At 35.2% G+C, this 18,659-nt stretch overlaps 2 protein-coding genes across 3 annotated transcripts; both read right to left on the bottom strand.

Annotated features, from left to right (window-relative positions):
* Positions 1 to 3,687: 3,687 nt before the first annotated feature.
* LOC122319103 (transcription factor IBH1-like 1) lies at positions 3,688 to 4,609 on the bottom strand. 2 transcript variants are annotated; one of them, XM_043137006.1, is made up of 2 exons: positions 4,456 to 4,609; positions 3,688 to 4,322 (listed from the first exon to the last, which is right to left on the bottom strand). In XM_043137006.1, the coding sequence occupies exons 1-2, from the start codon at positions 4,523 to 4,525 to the stop codon at positions 3,766 to 3,768; spliced, it is 627 nt and encodes a 208-aa protein (XP_042992940.1). In that variant the 5' UTR covers positions 4,526 to 4,609; the 3' UTR covers positions 3,688 to 3,765. The 2 variants fall into 2 exon arrangements, with proteins under 2 accessions (XP_042992940.1, XP_042992941.1); XM_043137007.1 differs by having other exon boundaries at positions 3,688 to 4,318; positions 4,456 to 4,585.
* A 9,170-nt stretch (positions 4,610 to 13,779) lies between these two features.
* LOC122318732 lies at positions 13,780 to 16,639 on the bottom strand. The gene is given in 4 exon segments (XM_043136315.1): positions 13,780 to 13,840; positions 14,070 to 14,301; positions 16,236 to 16,349; positions 16,429 to 16,639. Coding segments are annotated over 4 exon segments (618 nt in total).
* Between the last annotated feature and the right edge of the window lie 2,020 nt (positions 16,640 to 18,659).

Genomic DNA, 18,659 nt, shown 5'->3' on the forward strand with positions numbered 1-18,659 from the left:
TAATAAATAGGGTATTGAACGTTTGTTGGGTAGCTTTTCATTGTTTAGCCTTTTTTGTTGTTGGTGAAAATCTGTGGATCTCTGGAAATTTTGGTTAAAGTTGTGCTCATTAGACTCATGTGACAGATAAATAGTTTATTATCTTGAACACTATTTAATTGGTATTTCAAAATCGTGATCATGGTATTGGTCATGATGATGATCAGCATGCAGGACCACTAAATACTAGTCTAGGGTCGATGCACTGTTTTTCTTTTCTTTTTTCTTTTTTAATGTAGAGATAGGAAGTGTTTTAATCTATATATAACAAAGTAATTATGGTGTGCGACAAACATACATGAGTAATTATATAGTGATCGAATTAATGCCTCTACTGGCAATGCTATAGACTATAAGGTGGTCCGAAGATATAAGAACGTGCCTGATCAGCTGGATTATAATTTATTTTGTTAGATAAGATTATGAAGCTACCGTTTAAAATGTAGTACAATTTACTTCTCAAAGGGAATGATGATCAGAGAGAGATGCCACTTGACGACACAAAGTTTTGACGATCAGTAACTGATTAAATTGTTAAGAATAGAATATAAATAATTTATTAGATCTACTTTTTTCTGTCAGTATAACCTTTTGAGACAAATGATGATTTTATCTTCAGTTAGTCTCATCTACGCTGCTGATCATGATGATCACCAATTTCTTCCCCATTCTCAAGACGTGAAATTAAGTTGATCATGCCCCCGCCTTATATATAACCTTTGGTATGTAGCTGGCTCGATCCAGCTCTCCTCTTGTTCACCATAATAATATTATAATTATATCACTTTACAGATATAGCAAAAGAGTTACAAAGACCCATCATCAAGGCTTCAATATCTACCCTTACCTTAGTTATCTCCATTATCAGTTGATGAAATTAACCATGCAGGAAGGTCAAACCTGGGCGTAAAATTGACCTGGACCTGGTCCTAAAATTGAGAGGTAACCCATCTGAACTCTGGGCCAATAAGTAGTAGTAATACCAAGTGGATCATCTAATTGGTCTAATTAGGGGTGTAATCGATTCAGTTTGATTCGATTTTATATAAATTTTGAGACCAAACTGGTGTACACCATTTTTACATTTTCAATAACTGATCCTGGATCGATTATCCTTATAAATCCGGACTTCCAATTTTACAGATTCTGGTCAAGTTCGGTCTGATTTTTCGATTTTATTAAATTTTCAATGTAATTATATATATTATACATAAAAATTATATATCTTTAAGGTTAAAATTTTTATGTTATAAATTATAATATAAAATTTATATACATATATAAAATACTTTATATAATATTAAAAATTAATTTATATAAATATATGTTATAAACTAGTCACATCTGTTATTGAAAAGCCAAGAACCGATTCCAAATCGAATTTAATCGATTTTTAAAATGCAGAAACCAATTTTAGACCGGATGAATTTAAAACTGAGCCAATCAATCTGATTCCGACTGATTCTAGCTCCAATTTTTTAATTTAAAATTTTGCCCCTAGGTCTGTCTAACCCATATTATTATTGCGAATAATAATATATGTGGTGTATGTTTGGTTGGATTTTCAAAAGACACCGACTACATTGGGCCGCTCGAGCTTCAATTTCAATGACTTGGGCCCAAATTAGAATACAAGGCTACCGCAATTCCAGGAGGCCTAATCATTTCGTTACAGAAAGAGAGACAACTTTAATGCACCTAAGCGGTTTGTTTAAACAAAAATTTTGATATGAAGTGATTTTTACGAATTTTTTTTGTGTATTTGAGTGATATAATTAATTGTATGTTAAAAAATTTGATCTAATCAATTATATTAGTAGAATAGATAGAAAGTATGGAAAAGTGACTGTACTGTATGTCACATTACTAAAAAAAAAAAAAATCTTATTTATGGATAATTATAAATAATATTATGATAATTAGTTTGTATATATAATAATTATTTATTATTTATAATCGTCAGCATGCACCTAATTGATCACTCCTTTATTAATTATGTAGTCATGATTCTAGGCAATAAATGATATATTTTAATTTGCTCATTTTCTCATTTTATTTCATCAATTCTATAAGGTTATATACCCACCTAATTCGTATATATATAGAAGTTGTTGTTGTCCAACTCAATCCGGTGAAAGAGATGATGGGGCATAGACCGCATGCATGGCCTCACCTCCCTTCCAAGTTGCCAAGTGTCACCCACCCCATTGCCATTTTCACTTTTTTTTTTTTTTCCTGTCCCTCTCTTCCCTATATTTATCCATTTTTTGCCACTTTTGAACCCATTAATCCCGTTCGACCCATGTGCTTAATTACGTACGTGCCGTTGACGTCGTTGGATCGCATGGTGCCCACCAACCCGGCCAATAGACTGATCATAATCAGTACTACTCTTAATTTGCATTTCATGCATGCTCAAGTCAAAAAGCATGCGCTCAAATTGCTTGCTTTTGAGGATTTTATGACACTTAAATAATTAATTCAACCTTTTGAATCCAACTTATAATTCGTTGAAAGAATTTCAGGCATTGAGTTCAGACTAATTAACGGGGAAATCGAGACTACTCGTACTACTGCATTCTCAATCCTCTTATATGGACATCTGACATCAATCTAGGGAATGAAAATTTAAGATACAATACCATCAAATAATAACAATAATAATATCAATAATAATAATAATGTTATATATGTTTTCTTGGCGCCCGGCCTAGCTAGCTGATCGATCTACCGTCATAATCATGCAATATATACTGAATTATTTGTGTAGGTAGGTGCGCGCGCATGGGCGTGCGCGCAGTCGATTGATCTGGCGTTCTTGTTCGTGGATGTCAGACACCATGCATGCAATTACCTTTCGTGAAAAAAAAAAAAAGAACGAAAATCTTTTGGATGAAATCAGATCATACGTACGTATCTGATCGATTTCTGGCCAAAAACTGGCAGATGATCTAGTAGAATAGCACATGATTCTGTATAAAAAAAATGCATATATACATGATTGATTAATTGTATGTTTCTTTTTTCTGAACGTACATTAATTGAATTTCAATCACAAATTAGCTCACGAAATTCCTTTCGGCCCACCCTAAATCCCCCATTTGCCTCACGTACACTTCTCTGTTCATGTAATACGCGGTTTAATTGCATACGTTATTTACATATAATCTTATAAGAAATGTATAACCATAGTATATAAATACTTTTAAATAAACAAATCTGAGCAGGCGATAGTTGATTCGCATCACAAGTTTTAGATTATATTTGCAGAAACGATATCGTTATTTTTTTGGCTTCTTTGTAATCACATTGGAGAAAAGGCGACAATTTTGCAGAAAATCTTGTGCGAACAAAATGAAGCAATTTACATGAAATAAAAGGAACAAAAGTTGAATATTGGCTTTTCAGTAAGAGCTACGTACGTACGCATCATGAGATATTGAGAGATGAATGCAAACATAGTGAAGCAGGTCAGCCTTGACGTACATGGAGGGAAGAGGGGCAGGAAACAAAAGCTTTGAATCAATCGCTCACATAGCGATATATTCATCTGTACATGATCGCCTGTACTGCCTACCACCTTCTGTTTTCCTTCACACACACACACACATATATATAGAGTACTCTTGCAAAATTGAAAAAGGAAAAAAAAAAAAGAAACACATAAACATATATAACGAAGTAAATTACAGCTTGTTTATACCATATATAATTAGCTCGGAAGAACTAGCAATACGTACATGATCGCATTACATCAACCTGAACTCGCAGATATGCGATATAATCTAGGGTTTCTTCCATCAAAGTTGTCTCATCCATAAATTCTCCTCCGGGGACAAGACTCTTGAGAATATGTGTTCTCTTCTGAATTAATCTCTTTGCAATACAGTTGGCAAGAACCTTACGAGGCACAGTTTTTCTTACTCTACGGATTGCACTGCTGCAGCTTCTTTTCAAGATCCTCTTGCTTCTAATCTTCCGCCTGTTGCAAGTCTTGAATGGCATAGTTGAAACTCTCTTTACCAAAATTTCAGACTCCGGGCCCAAGATTTGCTCAGCCAGGATTCTGTTATCATTGTCTCTTGTAGCATTGGCAATGAGGGCACGGCTCCACGACGTTGTCCCATTTCTAGCAGAAGCCATGGCTAGGTCTGCGGACAACTTTACGACCTTGTTTCTCTCCAAGATGTTCATGTTTTTCTTTAAAGAAGTGCATCTTCGAAGAGCAATTATCCATCTTTTAAGGAATTCTTCTTTGATTAAGCTAGGATTGCGCATCCTAGCTAGGTAGAATGAAAGAAAGTAATACGTTTCTGAGAAGGAGATACTGGCAAATATATATAGAGTACTGCTAGGGTTTCATTGAGATAAAATGGTAATGAATAACAAGCAACAAAAACCGTAAACTAAACTTACGTTCTGTTGGGCCGTCAGAAGATCGAGAGAAACTCCAGGTATACGAAAGACAGCTTACAGAGTGATGCATTTCTAGTGATGCAGTTCTGTGGATACAAGGAAGTGTATCAGAATCAAAAAGAGAGAGAATAAGAAAGAGAAGAACGTGACGAACCCCAATTTATGTTCTCAAGGAAGAGAAAGTGGTGGGCCTCTGGGAGAAAGACACAGCACATGCAGGCACATGGTGTCAGTGGCCCACACGCCAAGTCATGTAAAGAATAAAGGTCCCCATAATGTAATGCAAACCTAACATTTGTAGCTTGTGGTAAATATACAGTCAAAAGTCATGACTCTGCCTGTGGCCCCTATACATGTGTAAATTGGGATGGATCGGAGACTACACGAACGAGTCGTGGAAATTTTCTCATAAATATACTGTTGTACAAATAAACTGCAAGTAAAAAAAAAAAAAAAACCGAATGCTTTAAAAATTCTTGCATACTCAAACTTATAATAATATATAGATATTATCCATATCATGTAATATATTCAATATTGATTTAATTTCCTTCATCATGTCTCTTCACCGAACTGAACAACTTTGTGTCTTTATTATTTATATGGGCATAATCTAGTACGATCGATGTTGCAGAAAGTTGATCGCCTTAATTAATGGAGTGGGGAAAGTAAGTATATATGCTGTACGCATTCCCTTTTCCACAAGGAAATGATATTTATATATTTTGTTACCTGTGTTGGGTTTTGACTTGCACCCACTTCGTAATTACTAACGATCGATCAGGCTGGCTGGCTGTTTAAAAAACAAATTCGCAAGCCTCTTGAATGATAAATTAGGGTTTGTGGTTTTAAGTGTGTTAATTTCGTCATTGATGCAGATGAGATTGAAAAGGGAGGCCGGGGAATTGACCAGATCCAGAAAACATGTTAAGGCTAATGCGTTGCCGAATGGTTTCCATATGAAGAAAAATCCTAAAGCATAAAACTTGGCTTTTTCATTGAATGGGTCGTAGCGCTAGCCTTAATTTGTGGCTTTGGTCTATCAGGTGGACTGTGGGACCTCCTTGTCAACGACCGAAATCTCGTTCCCAATGATCCCCCCCTTCTCTTTATCTCCTATGTGTTACCCTAATCAGCCATGCAGGTTTTGCGTTTCAAACCAGCATTTGGCAAAATTTATTAGCTAGGGTCATTGATCACGAAAAATTTTAAAAAGAATGTACTAAAATAAAATATACGTTTCCTTATACACTTTCACCGAAAGCTATGTGAACAGCTGATTCAAAAACTGTAGTTTCTAACTAAATTTGTGAGAGAATTATAACAGAAGTCAGAAATGAATAATATACATAACAAATTAAGAAAATAACATACGAAAAGACTTAATAATAAGAAATAGGGGAGGGGCCTGCTAAGGCCAGGAGCTGACGACACAGTTGGAAGGAAAAGGTCCAAACCGTACGTCCCGTCGAAGCAAATTAGTGAGGTAGAGAGCTTTCTGCCCCCGTAATTTACGGCTATCCTTACGTTAATTGACTCGCGCGCTGTCAGCATGCTGCAGTACAACATGTGCAACATGGATTTTATGACTTTATAATCATTATAAGTCCACGTCTCCAGGCACGTAGCATGCATATCCATGACCAATTTTATATTTATCAAGGGGTATATAATATATATATATAATATTAGCCAATATAAATATGTCTCTTCAAATAAAATGGAGATTTGTTGACCATCAAAATTGTTAGAAGTTTGGTTTCTTCTCTGATCTCCCCCCTCCTGAAGGAGTACTAGGAGTGAACCCGCGCGGTCTGCAGAGGCAAGTAGAAACTAGTATTTTCCAAATTTTATATCAGAGATTGAAGAACTCGCATGCATAAAATTGAGTGCGCGCCTTTGCCATTAACTGGAGGTGTTTGTGCATTCAACCACACACGGTAACACACGCATGTGCACACGTGGATGGGACCCCCCCCGTGTCCTAACAAAGGTTTACAGCCCTACATGCTTTTAATGATTTGGGCAATCCCAAAAACACATCCTTTCTGATGCCGGACAGGTTTGCATCACTTTCGCATGTCCAAAGTAGACTACAGTAGCCCTCTTTGTCAAACAAAGCAACCGACCCTTTGATAGAGCATTTGATTGGCTAGCCCCAACTTGCAGTCTTGAGTCACGAAAATTATATAGAAGACCGGGAAATTAATAAGCTAGGGAGATCATTTATCAATGAGGATGAGATGTCAGTCAAAGATTTAAACGGTGATTTTCGGCTCGCAATTCCAGACGGTTGAGGTCAATTAAGGAGAATGTCGCGATAAAGAGAGAACTTTGTTTTCACAAGTACTGATTATTCCAACCATGTTGATGAGGATTTTTATTTTAAACACTTGAATTTCACGTTAAAATGATAATGATCAGGCTTCCTAGCTTGTCGATCGAGATGCATGCATATATGATAATTAATTATAAAGAATTAACTGATCCTGTCCATGGTGGAAGTGGATAATTTGAAGTACTGTACCCTGAATAGCTAGACATGATATATATATCGAGTCACAGAAGTATCAGGGTCAAGTCCATTATAATAAGACATCATTAGCCATGAGAACTAATTATATAGCTTGTTTATTATCGTACAATCTTTACAGCTAGATTTAGTCCATTGCATAATTAATTACTAATTAGGTTTCTTTTGATTTTCAAAATATTTGATATTATATATGCATGATACATTTGATCTAGTGATTATTTTTTTCCTAAGCAGTCACATATTATGCCCTTAGAGCATTCTCATCCCATTTCTCATCCCCATCCCTATAATTTAACTCAAAATCACATTTTCTCAAAATTTTCCCTAAATTTTATTCATCTTTCAAAAACTTCCTACATCTCATTCCCCATCCCTATCTCTATTCTATTAAATAATATTTTTCTATTCTTTTTTTATTACTTTTTTCTTTCACGTCTATTTACAAATTTAACTACTCAATACTTTTTCTTATTTTTTGAACTATTAATCTAGTGAATATTTTAAACAAAAATTTAAATTATTTTTTTGTGAATATAATAATATTTTTAAAATTAATTTTTTTATTTTTTCGTAATTAATTAAATTATTTTTAACATTATTATTTAAAACTATAATAAATATGAGTATAAAAGAAAGTGTAGATGATTGAAAAATTATTTATTTTATATATTAGAATAAAATATTAATAAAAATGATTTAGGGAATGAATAGTGAGTCCCCAAATATGGGGACTTACTGTTTATTCCCTAAACCTTTTCCTTAAAATAGGGATCCGGATGTGGGGGATATTTTGACCAAAACCCCAAAATAAACCCTAAATTATGGGGAATATAGAGCTTTGGGGAACCGGATGGGAATGCTCTTAAATCAAGGGCTTGCATTCCAAGCCTTATAAACCATATGAGGTTCCTATATTGATCCAACGTACGCATGCAGGAAATGGCACGTATACAAAAACATTAAATAAAGGATAATGTGCGCATAGTCGCGTCATCTCTCATTCTAGTGAATTTTTTATGAGTATTAATAAAGGATACAGTCTTATAGCATACAAGTTTCGAGCCCTCCTGTTAAAAAAACAACGTGACTCAACATCATTAAAAAAATGAGATTATTCTGATGGATTACAAATTTGTCTAATTTTGAGAGTGAGCAAACCTTACATACACTACATTTGTATAAATCATTTCTCGGTTTTATTAATTAGTAATCAAGGATCAATTGATCCTTTAGATCAATTGGCAACATCTTGATTTCTCATGAGAGAACCAAGGATCGAATCACCCTCCCCCATGTATCAAAAAAAAAAATTCAAGAGTCATTCCGAAACATATGGCCAGCCGGCCAGAAGGGAGTTTGGCACTTTGTGTTGTGTTATCCCATTGTTTGGATATGTTTGAGTTGTTTTTATTGATTTTATATAAATAGATTCTTAAATTGAGAGTATCGATCTTATCTATTTCAATGGTCATTGTTATCTTTTAATTAGATCTAGAAACCTAAAGAAATATTATGTGGGTTTTGCTATCCAGCTGACAAAACCACACAACATACCTGTTTTATTTTTTATTCTTCTTATTTTCACGAAGATGAAAAATCATAGAAGATAAGACAAAAAAGAAAAAAAAATTATTAAATTAATTGAGTTCTTTTTCTTATTATTCATACATAACGTACATATTTATTAAGAAAAAAGATTAAAAAATTAAAAATTAAAATAAATAATGAAAAAGAATCATGATTAGAATTTTTCATACATGTGTGTGTGAGAGCCGTTGTCTTAGCCGGCCTGGTTATAATGGCCTGAAATGATATGAGTACCGCATGGGGAAAAGGGTTTTTTAGTCCCGTGCATGCATGCACCTAGCATCTAAATTGCTCTGGTCTTTGTAAAGATAATGACAAAAACAAGGAAACAAACAGACACTTTCGTTGCAGCGCCCATCAAATGATGTGAGAGATTTAAGAAACTTTTTCGTATTTTACAAATTACCTGACACATATAAATCTATTACAAAAATTTTATCTGCAGTTATTTTTGTATATTTTTTTATATACTTCAGTAATTTTTATGCACTCTTTTGTGCACTCTAGTAATATAATTGGTTGGATATTAAAAAAAAATTAATCCAGCCAATCATATCAGTGGAGTGCGCAGAGAGTACGTAAAAGTGACTGTATGTAGCATTGCTCAATCTATAAATATTAGTTGAGACTAAGATACGGAAACAATAAAAGAACGGAATTGCTAGATGCAGAATAAAAAAAAGTTATAAAAATAATTTTTTTTATGTGGGTCTCATATTAATTCACTTTTTTTAAAGTGACAACACGCCGCTTGCACAAACACGACTGTAAATATCATTTCTCTAAAAGAAACGTCAGAAAATGTTATCATGTGCATAATTATATGCAAGGTCCATACAGAGACGAACATTAATCCATGCAATTGGTTTTAGTTTTACCCTCTAAATTACTTATAGTACCTCCTGATCTGGTTTGCAAAAAACTAGATACGGCCAAGAGAAAGAAAGTAGCAGACAATGGTTCTTAAACTAGCTAGGGCTCAAAAGCTCTATTAATGGCAAATTGGCAATTGTATCAAATAAATAAATAAAAGGACGACTTAAAAGATGAAACATGAAATATTGACCTAATTTTCTAATACTTGAACCATATTAAAGCTGCAGATCGATCAATATATATGCAGTTAAAAGAGAAAACAAAAGAGAGTAATGTACTTAGAGATATATGCATGCAGGTGCTTGCTATATATAAAAATAAGATTCTTAATACGTACCCAATAGTACTACATGAAGTAATGATACCAGTACTAGTACTCGTAGTTGCATTTATTCACGTATGCAACGACGTAAAATACGTACAGTCACTACTACTAATTTATTGGCACATGAAGTTATAGAAATATAGCTGCATGATGGAAATTAATACATTTCTAATTCCGCAAATGGAACCTGCAGCTTTGAGTTGAGGATGATCTTGGAGTACTAGTACAGCTTGTTCTATATATTCTCCTTAGACCCCATATAAAGTGGACAGATTCTTAAGAACATTCACCTTTTCTTCTAGTAAGAGAATGTAATTTGCAACCCTTGGAAACAAGTTTTCCATATCCATTTCAAGACAACCCGGAATGATCCTTTGCAGCTGCTTGAGCTTTCTCTGAACGGATGATTTGACAGTCGTCAGCTTACTGCTTTCAACAAAAGAAAGCCTCAACTTTTTCTTCCTTCTGGTCCTCATGCGCATGGCCCCGCCTCTTCTCCAGGGAGAACACCTTCTCATAATTCTGAGAGAGAGAGAGAGAGGTGTTGATTGCCTGATTAAGGGGGTCAAGGTGGATGTTTATAAAGGAAAAAAGGAGACCCTACCTCAATCACAAGGAAAAATCTCATACGTGTGTTGAGAGAGAGAGAGAGAGAGGGGGGGTTCAAAATGGGTAGCTACGGTGATTAATTAGCATGTAAAAAGCCACAAGAGGTTTTGTTTCAATGCGAGCCATTTTTACTTAATGCCGCACAAAGACTGCATGCATGAAGTACTGGTGCGAGAAAAAGAGCGAGGGGCTCATCATTAAGGGTCGGTCATGTCTTTGATTCCATTCACTAGGGGACTAGATCGATGCTACAAACTGAACTTATCATTATTACAGCAGCTAGCCTTCAGATCAAATAATTCGATCAAATACCCCAATTATCTTTAAAATTGAGTACAAAATCTATGTTTTTCTTACACAAATACCTATTTTGGACTCACTCTTTCTCCCCCCTAATTAATTTATCTATACAGGATGTTTCACCTCATCAGTTCCAAATTCTAACAAAATACCCACACACATAGGACTCGGAATGCAAAACATGCATGTTGTGATCATTTTTTGGGGTCTTCTTTGGACCCTACATAATTAGCTAGCATTTAATGGCAAAATAAATAGACGAGCGGCTGATAAGATGCTACGTGATCAGGTGCCTCAATTTCATAAAGTGATCACGAGCATACCACATGGAGGGAAAGGTACTAACTAGCCTAGCCTACAGCCTATGATCTACTTGGTATCAAAAGTTTGCTTGTTTAAAAAAATTAAAAATAAAATAAAATAAATTCTAAATAGATAGTAATAATAAGTATAGTAGTGAAGTATATAAGTGATGTATAATTATTGTAAAAATGAGTATAGTTTATCAATTAATAATTAATTTTTTTTATGTGTGTTTTGTATTTATTTTTTTAAAATAATTGTGTAGTACTGCTTGTATATATACTCAAGACTGTAAATTTCATTTATGAAATTTTATATATATCTTTTATAAAAAAAATGAATATTACTAATAAAAATTAGTTTTTAAAATTTTTAAAATAAAATTCATTTTTTTACAAAGTCTTGTCACTACAAGAAAAATGACCTTTTGCGGTCAATTTATAGCGGCGAAAAGACTATTAACAACCAATCTGTACGAAATTGTTAGAAAAAAAATTGAAAACGTACTCCAAAAGCAATGGACATGGTGCTTATCGGTTTTTGTTGTATTAGCATTCAGTACTGATCGATTGAGCTTCAAATTTGTTCATTACCCAGAATGAAAAAACAAGAAGAAAAACGTTGAAAGGTTTGTTTGGTAACATGATTATCTTCTGTAAAGCGAAGGATCGAGTTTGGATATATATATATATATATATATATGAACTTAATTCTTTGATCAAAACATTTTTATTTCAATATTTTCCCCTTTTTTGCCACCACCCTTTCTCATGGAATATGATTTTTTATTTTTTTTTGGCTCACATGAAACCCATCCGATTTAAGTTCTGCTCGACAGACAGGATCCCCTAGCTTGGAGAACAAGTTCCAAAAAGAAAAAATAAAAACCCAAAACTTTTGATCTCCTTTTTTATTTTTTCCAAAACTTTTCTCCCATTTCATTAATGGGTGATGGCGAAGAAGATGATTCATATTTATTTTAAAAAATACTAGTGGAACTACGGCTTGATTATTTTAATTATTTATTTTTTACTTAATAGTTAAATAAGTTATTATTAATGAAATTACGTATTTTTCTTTCTTTTTTAATAATTAAGGAGGTTAAAAAAATTTTAAATATACTAGCAGGTATGCTAGCAGTATCCATTTATTTTAACGGAAAATAATAATCTTAATAAAATATTATTTTTTAATATTATTATTATTTAAAAATTAAAAAAATTAAATTATTTATTATATATATATTTTATATAAAAATTTAAAAAAATTATAATGATAAAATCATACACTGACAAATTTTATTTGAACGGGAAACGATAATCTAATCGACATACTCAGAATTGTCGGAGGATTGTATAGGGATGAATATTAATTGTACTTCTTAGCGGGAAATGACTTAGAGAGATGAATAATTGTATTGTGAAATGAAGCTCTAGCTCCATGAAATCACCTCAACTTCACTGGATTCGCCTCGGATTCTGAATTTGGATGAATGAGAAATCCAGCCTCATGTCAGTGCTGGGCAACATAAGAGTGGGACATCATTGGAGAACCGAAATGAATGTCCATCTCAGCTGATTTCGACAGCAGACTTCAATATTTCCCAGGTACTTTCAATGAAGAGACCAGGCACGAGCTTCCCGTACCAAGGGCACGACTCAAAGAAAATGGCTGTTGTTCTGGTTCAGAACTCCCGGAAGAACAAAACAAAGACGACAACAGAACTAGAAGGTACACGAAATGACGTAACAAAAACAGGGCCTAGCTAGAAGAACGTACCCCCACCCATTTAAAAATGAAAAATAATAAACACGCATAACTTTTTACAATAATTTCCACAACAATGTTTTTGTAAAATACCTTATAAAACTAATATCACTTTATAAAAATATGTTTATTTTATAACATGTGATGTGAAATCGTTATAAAATTGTGTTGGTATCTTTAAAAATAGAAGTACAGCAAAAACAGGATGAAAACACAAGCTCCTCACCACAAATGTTTGGCAGAGTACACTCTCTCAAAAGTCTCTAGCCATTCTTAACGTTTCAAGCTCAGTTCCAACTTCCTGCCAAACCATTTCACATGGTAGTGACACAGATTATTCAGCGAGCACGCAATCATTACACTTCGATCCCTCACTTCAGTAGGTCAATCGAGAGAAAATAAGCCCCAGATTCATGTCATTTTGATGTTCTGTCTAATCATTCTAAAGTTCATTTTAGTACGAAAGAAACGGATTCCATCTTCGAAAAGACCTGCTGGCTGCAGCTGCTGCCGCCCCTACGAATGACATCTCATCGTTAAGTCATCATTCAAATGATCTCCCAAAAATATATCTGTACCTAGCTCGGAAGTTCAGTTCTGGAACTGACCTCACAGTAGTCAATTACCAAAAGGTTAATGATATTTTCACAACACATTTCAAAATGACTATAACCGTCGACCGCAGCCATTATCTTCCCTTCTGAAATCCATTTCAGCACCTTGATTCAGATGAATTAGGAAAGCGACAGTCAGACATTGCATCAGCCTTCAAGTTAAAACTTGACTTCAGTCTTCAAGTTAAAACTTGACATCAAGACAGCTTACCCAAGTTCGAAAAAATGAAAGCATTGTAATAGTTGACTATTCATAATAATGCAAACTGGTGGAAAATATAACAGCCTAGGTTTTACCAACAGCCTCACTATCCCATTTACAGTAAAAATAGAACCAATAAATATCGTAAACATGACATACACATCTTATAAGTACAAGAAACAGTTCGTTAGTGCACCTTGATGTACTACTTTCTCAATCCACCACGAGTTTCCTTGGCTGTGCCTGTGAGTTGAGCATCCCCTTTCCTGTGACGCCAAAAAACCAGTTAATGCCAAAAAGACTTGTCACAGATAGTGTTTAACGTGGCATCAAAAAACTGTCAGATAAGTAAAAGATAATAAATATTGATTTTTTATTGATTCAATGCCTCGTTTGGAAACAAAGAAAGGGTGATGAACAACATTTTCTATCGAAGGAATCAAATAATGAGCGAGGAACAGACAAGCTGGAGCTTGTCATAGGCAAAGTAAGGACCTGAAACTGATGTTGTGCGGCAGTTTTTGGTTAACCATGTGCTTCGTCGCCGTCTCTCTGTGCCCAAAAGTTTGTTCTTCCAAAATGCTTGTTTCGTGTACAAAGCTTTGGGAGCTTTGATCCTTCGCCACTACATTTGATGACTGATCTCTTGGTTCATTGTCTACCATGCATGGAGACTTTCCTCTCATTGAAACTGCCATCGTCACACTTTTCACATACAAAGAAGATCCTATAATATAATAAAATAAAGAAAAACACTTTAAAAAGAGATCTTACAGGCTAAAGTTGCATGATGTACTACGTTAAACTGGAAAGCTAATTTTATTAATGTAAAATAAATATAATGTATCGTATGAAAGTCTGTCAAATTATGAATTTATTTTTATGAAATCTTTTTATCATTATAACACTCTTATCAAATATTTTATACATGTAAAATTTTTAAATTCTAAGATACAGTTTGAATAGTGAGAGAAGATGAGATAATATTAGATAAAAATTGAATAAAATATTATTAAAATATTATTTTTTAATATTATTATTATTTTGATATTTGAAAAAGTATTATATTTTGTGTAAAAATTTAAAAAAATTATAATGATAAAATAAGATAAAATATTTTTCCTATCTAAACCGGGCTAAAAAATAAAAATAAAATAAAAAACGAAGAAGAAGAATAAATTTTTTTAACAAAAAGAATGCAACATTGACTTCCTGGAGCTAACAGATGGATGGAAGCCCACAAGCATTCAGTCCATAACAGAACATAGTTTCGGGCCCAACTTAAAACAAGAATCAAACTTAGTCCGCGTTCAGATCCATTGGCGACATCAAAATACACCGTTGTCAGATGTTTAGGAGCTCTTTTAAGCCCAAATTCCATTATGTCTATCACTTTCGGCGTGGTGCGGTCCTTTTTAGTTGTCTGCTGGACTATTTGATAGTTGAAGGGTCTAATGCGATTCTCCTTCTCTCTACCCCCTAAAGAAAACAGCAATATTTTACTGTGTTATGAATAGGGTTTCTAATCCTTACAAACAGGCAAGGAATTTGAAAATTCCCTTTCATTCGGAACTGCTTTTTGCGTAATATTTATACTGGGTTTATAACATTTTATTTTATTTTTTTAATGTTTTGGTTAGTTGGCTTGGTAGCTTGCTTGGTCTGATTGTTCATGTCATTGCTAGAGGTGTACAAAAAATCGTGGAACTGGTCGTAATTGACACAAACCGGCTGCCGGAGGTTGAAACCGGCCGAAACTGACAAAGAACCGGTCGGCGAGCGATAACGTTTTAACAAATCGATTGTCGTCGGTTCAGTCACGGTTTGAGACAAGCTCAAATTGCTGAACATGCCGATGCAATAATATATAATTTTTTAAAAATTATACCAATCTGAAACGACTCGTTCCACTTAAATTTAAGTGAAACGGCATCGTTTTATTCTTTTATTTGTGTTTTAAATACAAATTAAACGACGTCGTTTTATTTATAAGGTACTAAAAAAAATAAGTAGAACAGTATTAAACCAAATGGCGTTGTTTCAATAATACGTTGTCTTCTACCTTCCCTTCTTATTCCCCGTTACGCTGCTCTATTTCTCAACCTCTCTCTCTACTCTCTCAGGCGAACATTGCCGCTAGGAAAAATCGAGAATCGACCGTGAACCACCGGAGTTGATACGGCCACTTTTTATCCTCCCCATTGACCGGTTAGAGTCGGTTGCTCCACCATTTTTCCTCTCATCGGTCGGTACCAGTTTTACCCAAAAATCTCGTTGAATGGGTCGATTTCCACCCCTAGTCATTGCTGGTCCCGCTGCTCTTTACCTACGCATATCTCCAGATCAAAAGAGTCGTTCCTCTTCCCTATTCATCCTGCTCTTTATGAAAAGTCCAGTCAATGGGAAAGAATCCATGTTCGAGTCTTTCTTGTTTTTGGTAAGGGTAATTGATTAAATGGGAGGATAGAGTTTTCATAATTATTAAACAGTATGAGCATGGCTTTCCATGAAATCAGCGAAAATCTTGGATGTTTTAGGCTCCTCGAATTATCCTAGCCCTTGCTTTATTTTCACTATTATCCGCGAGTACCCAATAGAATTCATAGAGTTGTAGTGGCATATCATAGAGAGGAATTATGTGAAGAGGAATACGAAAAGTACCTGTTGGGAGAGGACTAGTTGATTGAAGCAAGGGAGCATACATGTAAGAATCAGACTTCAAATATTCCCCAATATTCTTGAACAACTTCTTCTTCTTGGTTTCTCTGATGGGTTCTCTTACTTTGGTGCCCAAGAGAAGTAGAAATTCCAATCCATCAAAGAATATGATCTAATAAAACCCACCAGTAAACACATTAAAGCCCAAATTTCTGATCGAAAAAGGAAAAAACTTGATTACTTGGAGGAGGAGAAGAACGAAACATCTTAGGTGGGGAAGAGATGAGAGGAGCAAACATGTAAGAATCTGATATGAGATAGTCTACTAATTTCTTAAGTAGCTTTTTCCTGCTGCGCTTAATGGGATTTCTCTTCTGTACTCCGCACAACTCTCTCTTTCTCTCCATTTTTCTGCTTGATTATTTGGCCTTGGTTTGGGTGATAAAACTCCCCATCGGAAACACATGAATGGCGGTTGGGATTTTGGGTCGTTGGGAACATGTGTCTATCTCTATCGAGAGTGTTCGCGTAATCATGTGTCCTTCTTAGTCTATATTTCAGAGAAAGTGCAACATGTGGCAAACTATCACAACCCCTAGGAGGATTGCCCGGGACCACACCTCAACACAGCTCTTGGAGGGTCAAGATAGTCACATGGCTAGCCTGCAGGCATGCCTTGGCTCAAATCAGGACACGCAGCAAGCGCCCATAGAGGCTATTGGCCGCACGCAATCCCTGGGTGCAAGCATGCACATTCCCTTGTTCATGCGCCTGGGCACTCTAGCACCACGCATAAAGATTAGTGTCAAGCCCTTACAGGCACGCCATCCAATGCACAGTTCCAGCCATCGCCTTGCAATCCCAGCACCCAAACCATCAGCTTGGGCCATGCATGCCCATCGCCCAGGTCACTAGTTCGGGCCATGCAGGACCACCATCCAAGCCATTTGACTAGGTCTCACAACAGCAGCACAATACCACCTTGTGCCCACCATCAGACCTAGGCTTGGCACCATGCCATACCACCATCAACAGGCCACGCACAGCGCCATGTCATGCCCACCACCAGACCAACATGGCACCATGCCATGCAGCTAGCCATCAGACCATACCAAGACTAGCCCAATCGTGGGTCATGCACTACCCTAACCCACCATGGGCCATGCATGTCACGGCCATAGGGCCATTTATCCATTTATTATTTTATTTATTTGTTTTGTTTAATTATTTATTTTGCTAGGGACCTTTTGGAGATTTTCAATTTGTAAGCTCTATAAATAGAACCTTAGTTATTTCATTTACATCTTTTAGCATTTATCCTAGAGGGAGATTATTTGTTTAGGAGATCATATTTCGGTGCCTTTGCACTTGAAATTTTTGAGTGAAATTCGTGAATCCCAAAGAGGGGATCATCACCTTGCAATTAATTAAAATAATTAAATATGTGTACTTCAATTTATCAATATATGAGGTATTCTTTCATCTTGGTGTAATTCTTGAATTGGAGTTGAGTTTTCATGCGTGCTCATCATATTTCCATCATGTTCATCATTTTTCTTACATAATTCTCATCTCCCAATCATCAATCATGCCCAACACATTCTCATTTCAATAGCTCTATAATTCTCACATGCCATAGCCAAGATCTATAATTTCATATCCTTTCCATACACTTACTCACTTACCAAACACATATTTAGCCTCTATAAGACCCAAGTCCATATCATACCACTTCCATAAAGCCAAAAAACCCTAGATCTAACCTAAATCTACTTTCCCCACAAGCCTAGCCTAAAAACCCTAGCCTCCATAAAGATTTCCTACATTTTAGGAAACCCTAACCCTAGCTTCCAATTCCTAAATCTTAAGATCTACTTAAACCCACTTAAATCCTAAAGATCCTATCTCTTCTTACCCTAGCCAAATTCCCATAAACCCAAAAACACTTCCTACATTTTTGGATCTCATCCTACACGTCACCAACCCTAAGAGCCATTTCATACTCCCAACCCTAGGAAAACACCAAAGTGGCACCAACCCTATTGTGCCTCACTATTGTTGTGCGCCCCATCACATGCATTGGAGTTCTGTCACTTCCTTCATCATTTTCCATCATTCCCATACATCAAACCAATTCTAAACATTTAGCCTCACCTTACCAAAATTACCATCATTGCCATTGTTGAGCAATAACCAAGCAAGAGGGCTTAGGCATTCAGTTAACCCAAGGAGAACCAAAGCAAGGACAACTTAGCGTTTGGGGACTTGACGGTTCCCAACACTAAATTGGTGCTTTCATTGAGAGAATTTTTGTTTTGTATTTTTTAGAAGTTTTCACTTCTCCAAGAGGTAAATGGCGCGTTAACTCAATCCCTTATGAATTTGATTCGAAGGTCCACTGAGGACTTCGATATTGTTTATTTTTCT

This window comes from Carya illinoinensis, chromosome 8, assembly GCF_018687715.1.
Source record: "Carya illinoinensis cultivar Pawnee chromosome 8, C.illinoinensisPawnee_v1, whole genome shotgun sequence".
Lineage (NCBI taxonomy): Eukaryota > Viridiplantae > Streptophyta > Magnoliopsida > Fagales > Juglandaceae > Carya > Carya illinoinensis.

Excerpts from the sequence above, each read along its gene's own strand:
- LOC122319103 (XM_043137006.1), bottom strand. The coding sequence starts at position 4,525 with ATGCATCACTCTGTAAGCTGTCTTTCGTATACCTGGAGTTTCTCTCGA. Across the intron at positions 4,323-4,455 it reads TTCTGACGGCCCAACAGAAC|CTAGGATGCGCAATCCTAGC; the intron begins GTAAGTTTAGTT and ends CATTCTACCTAG.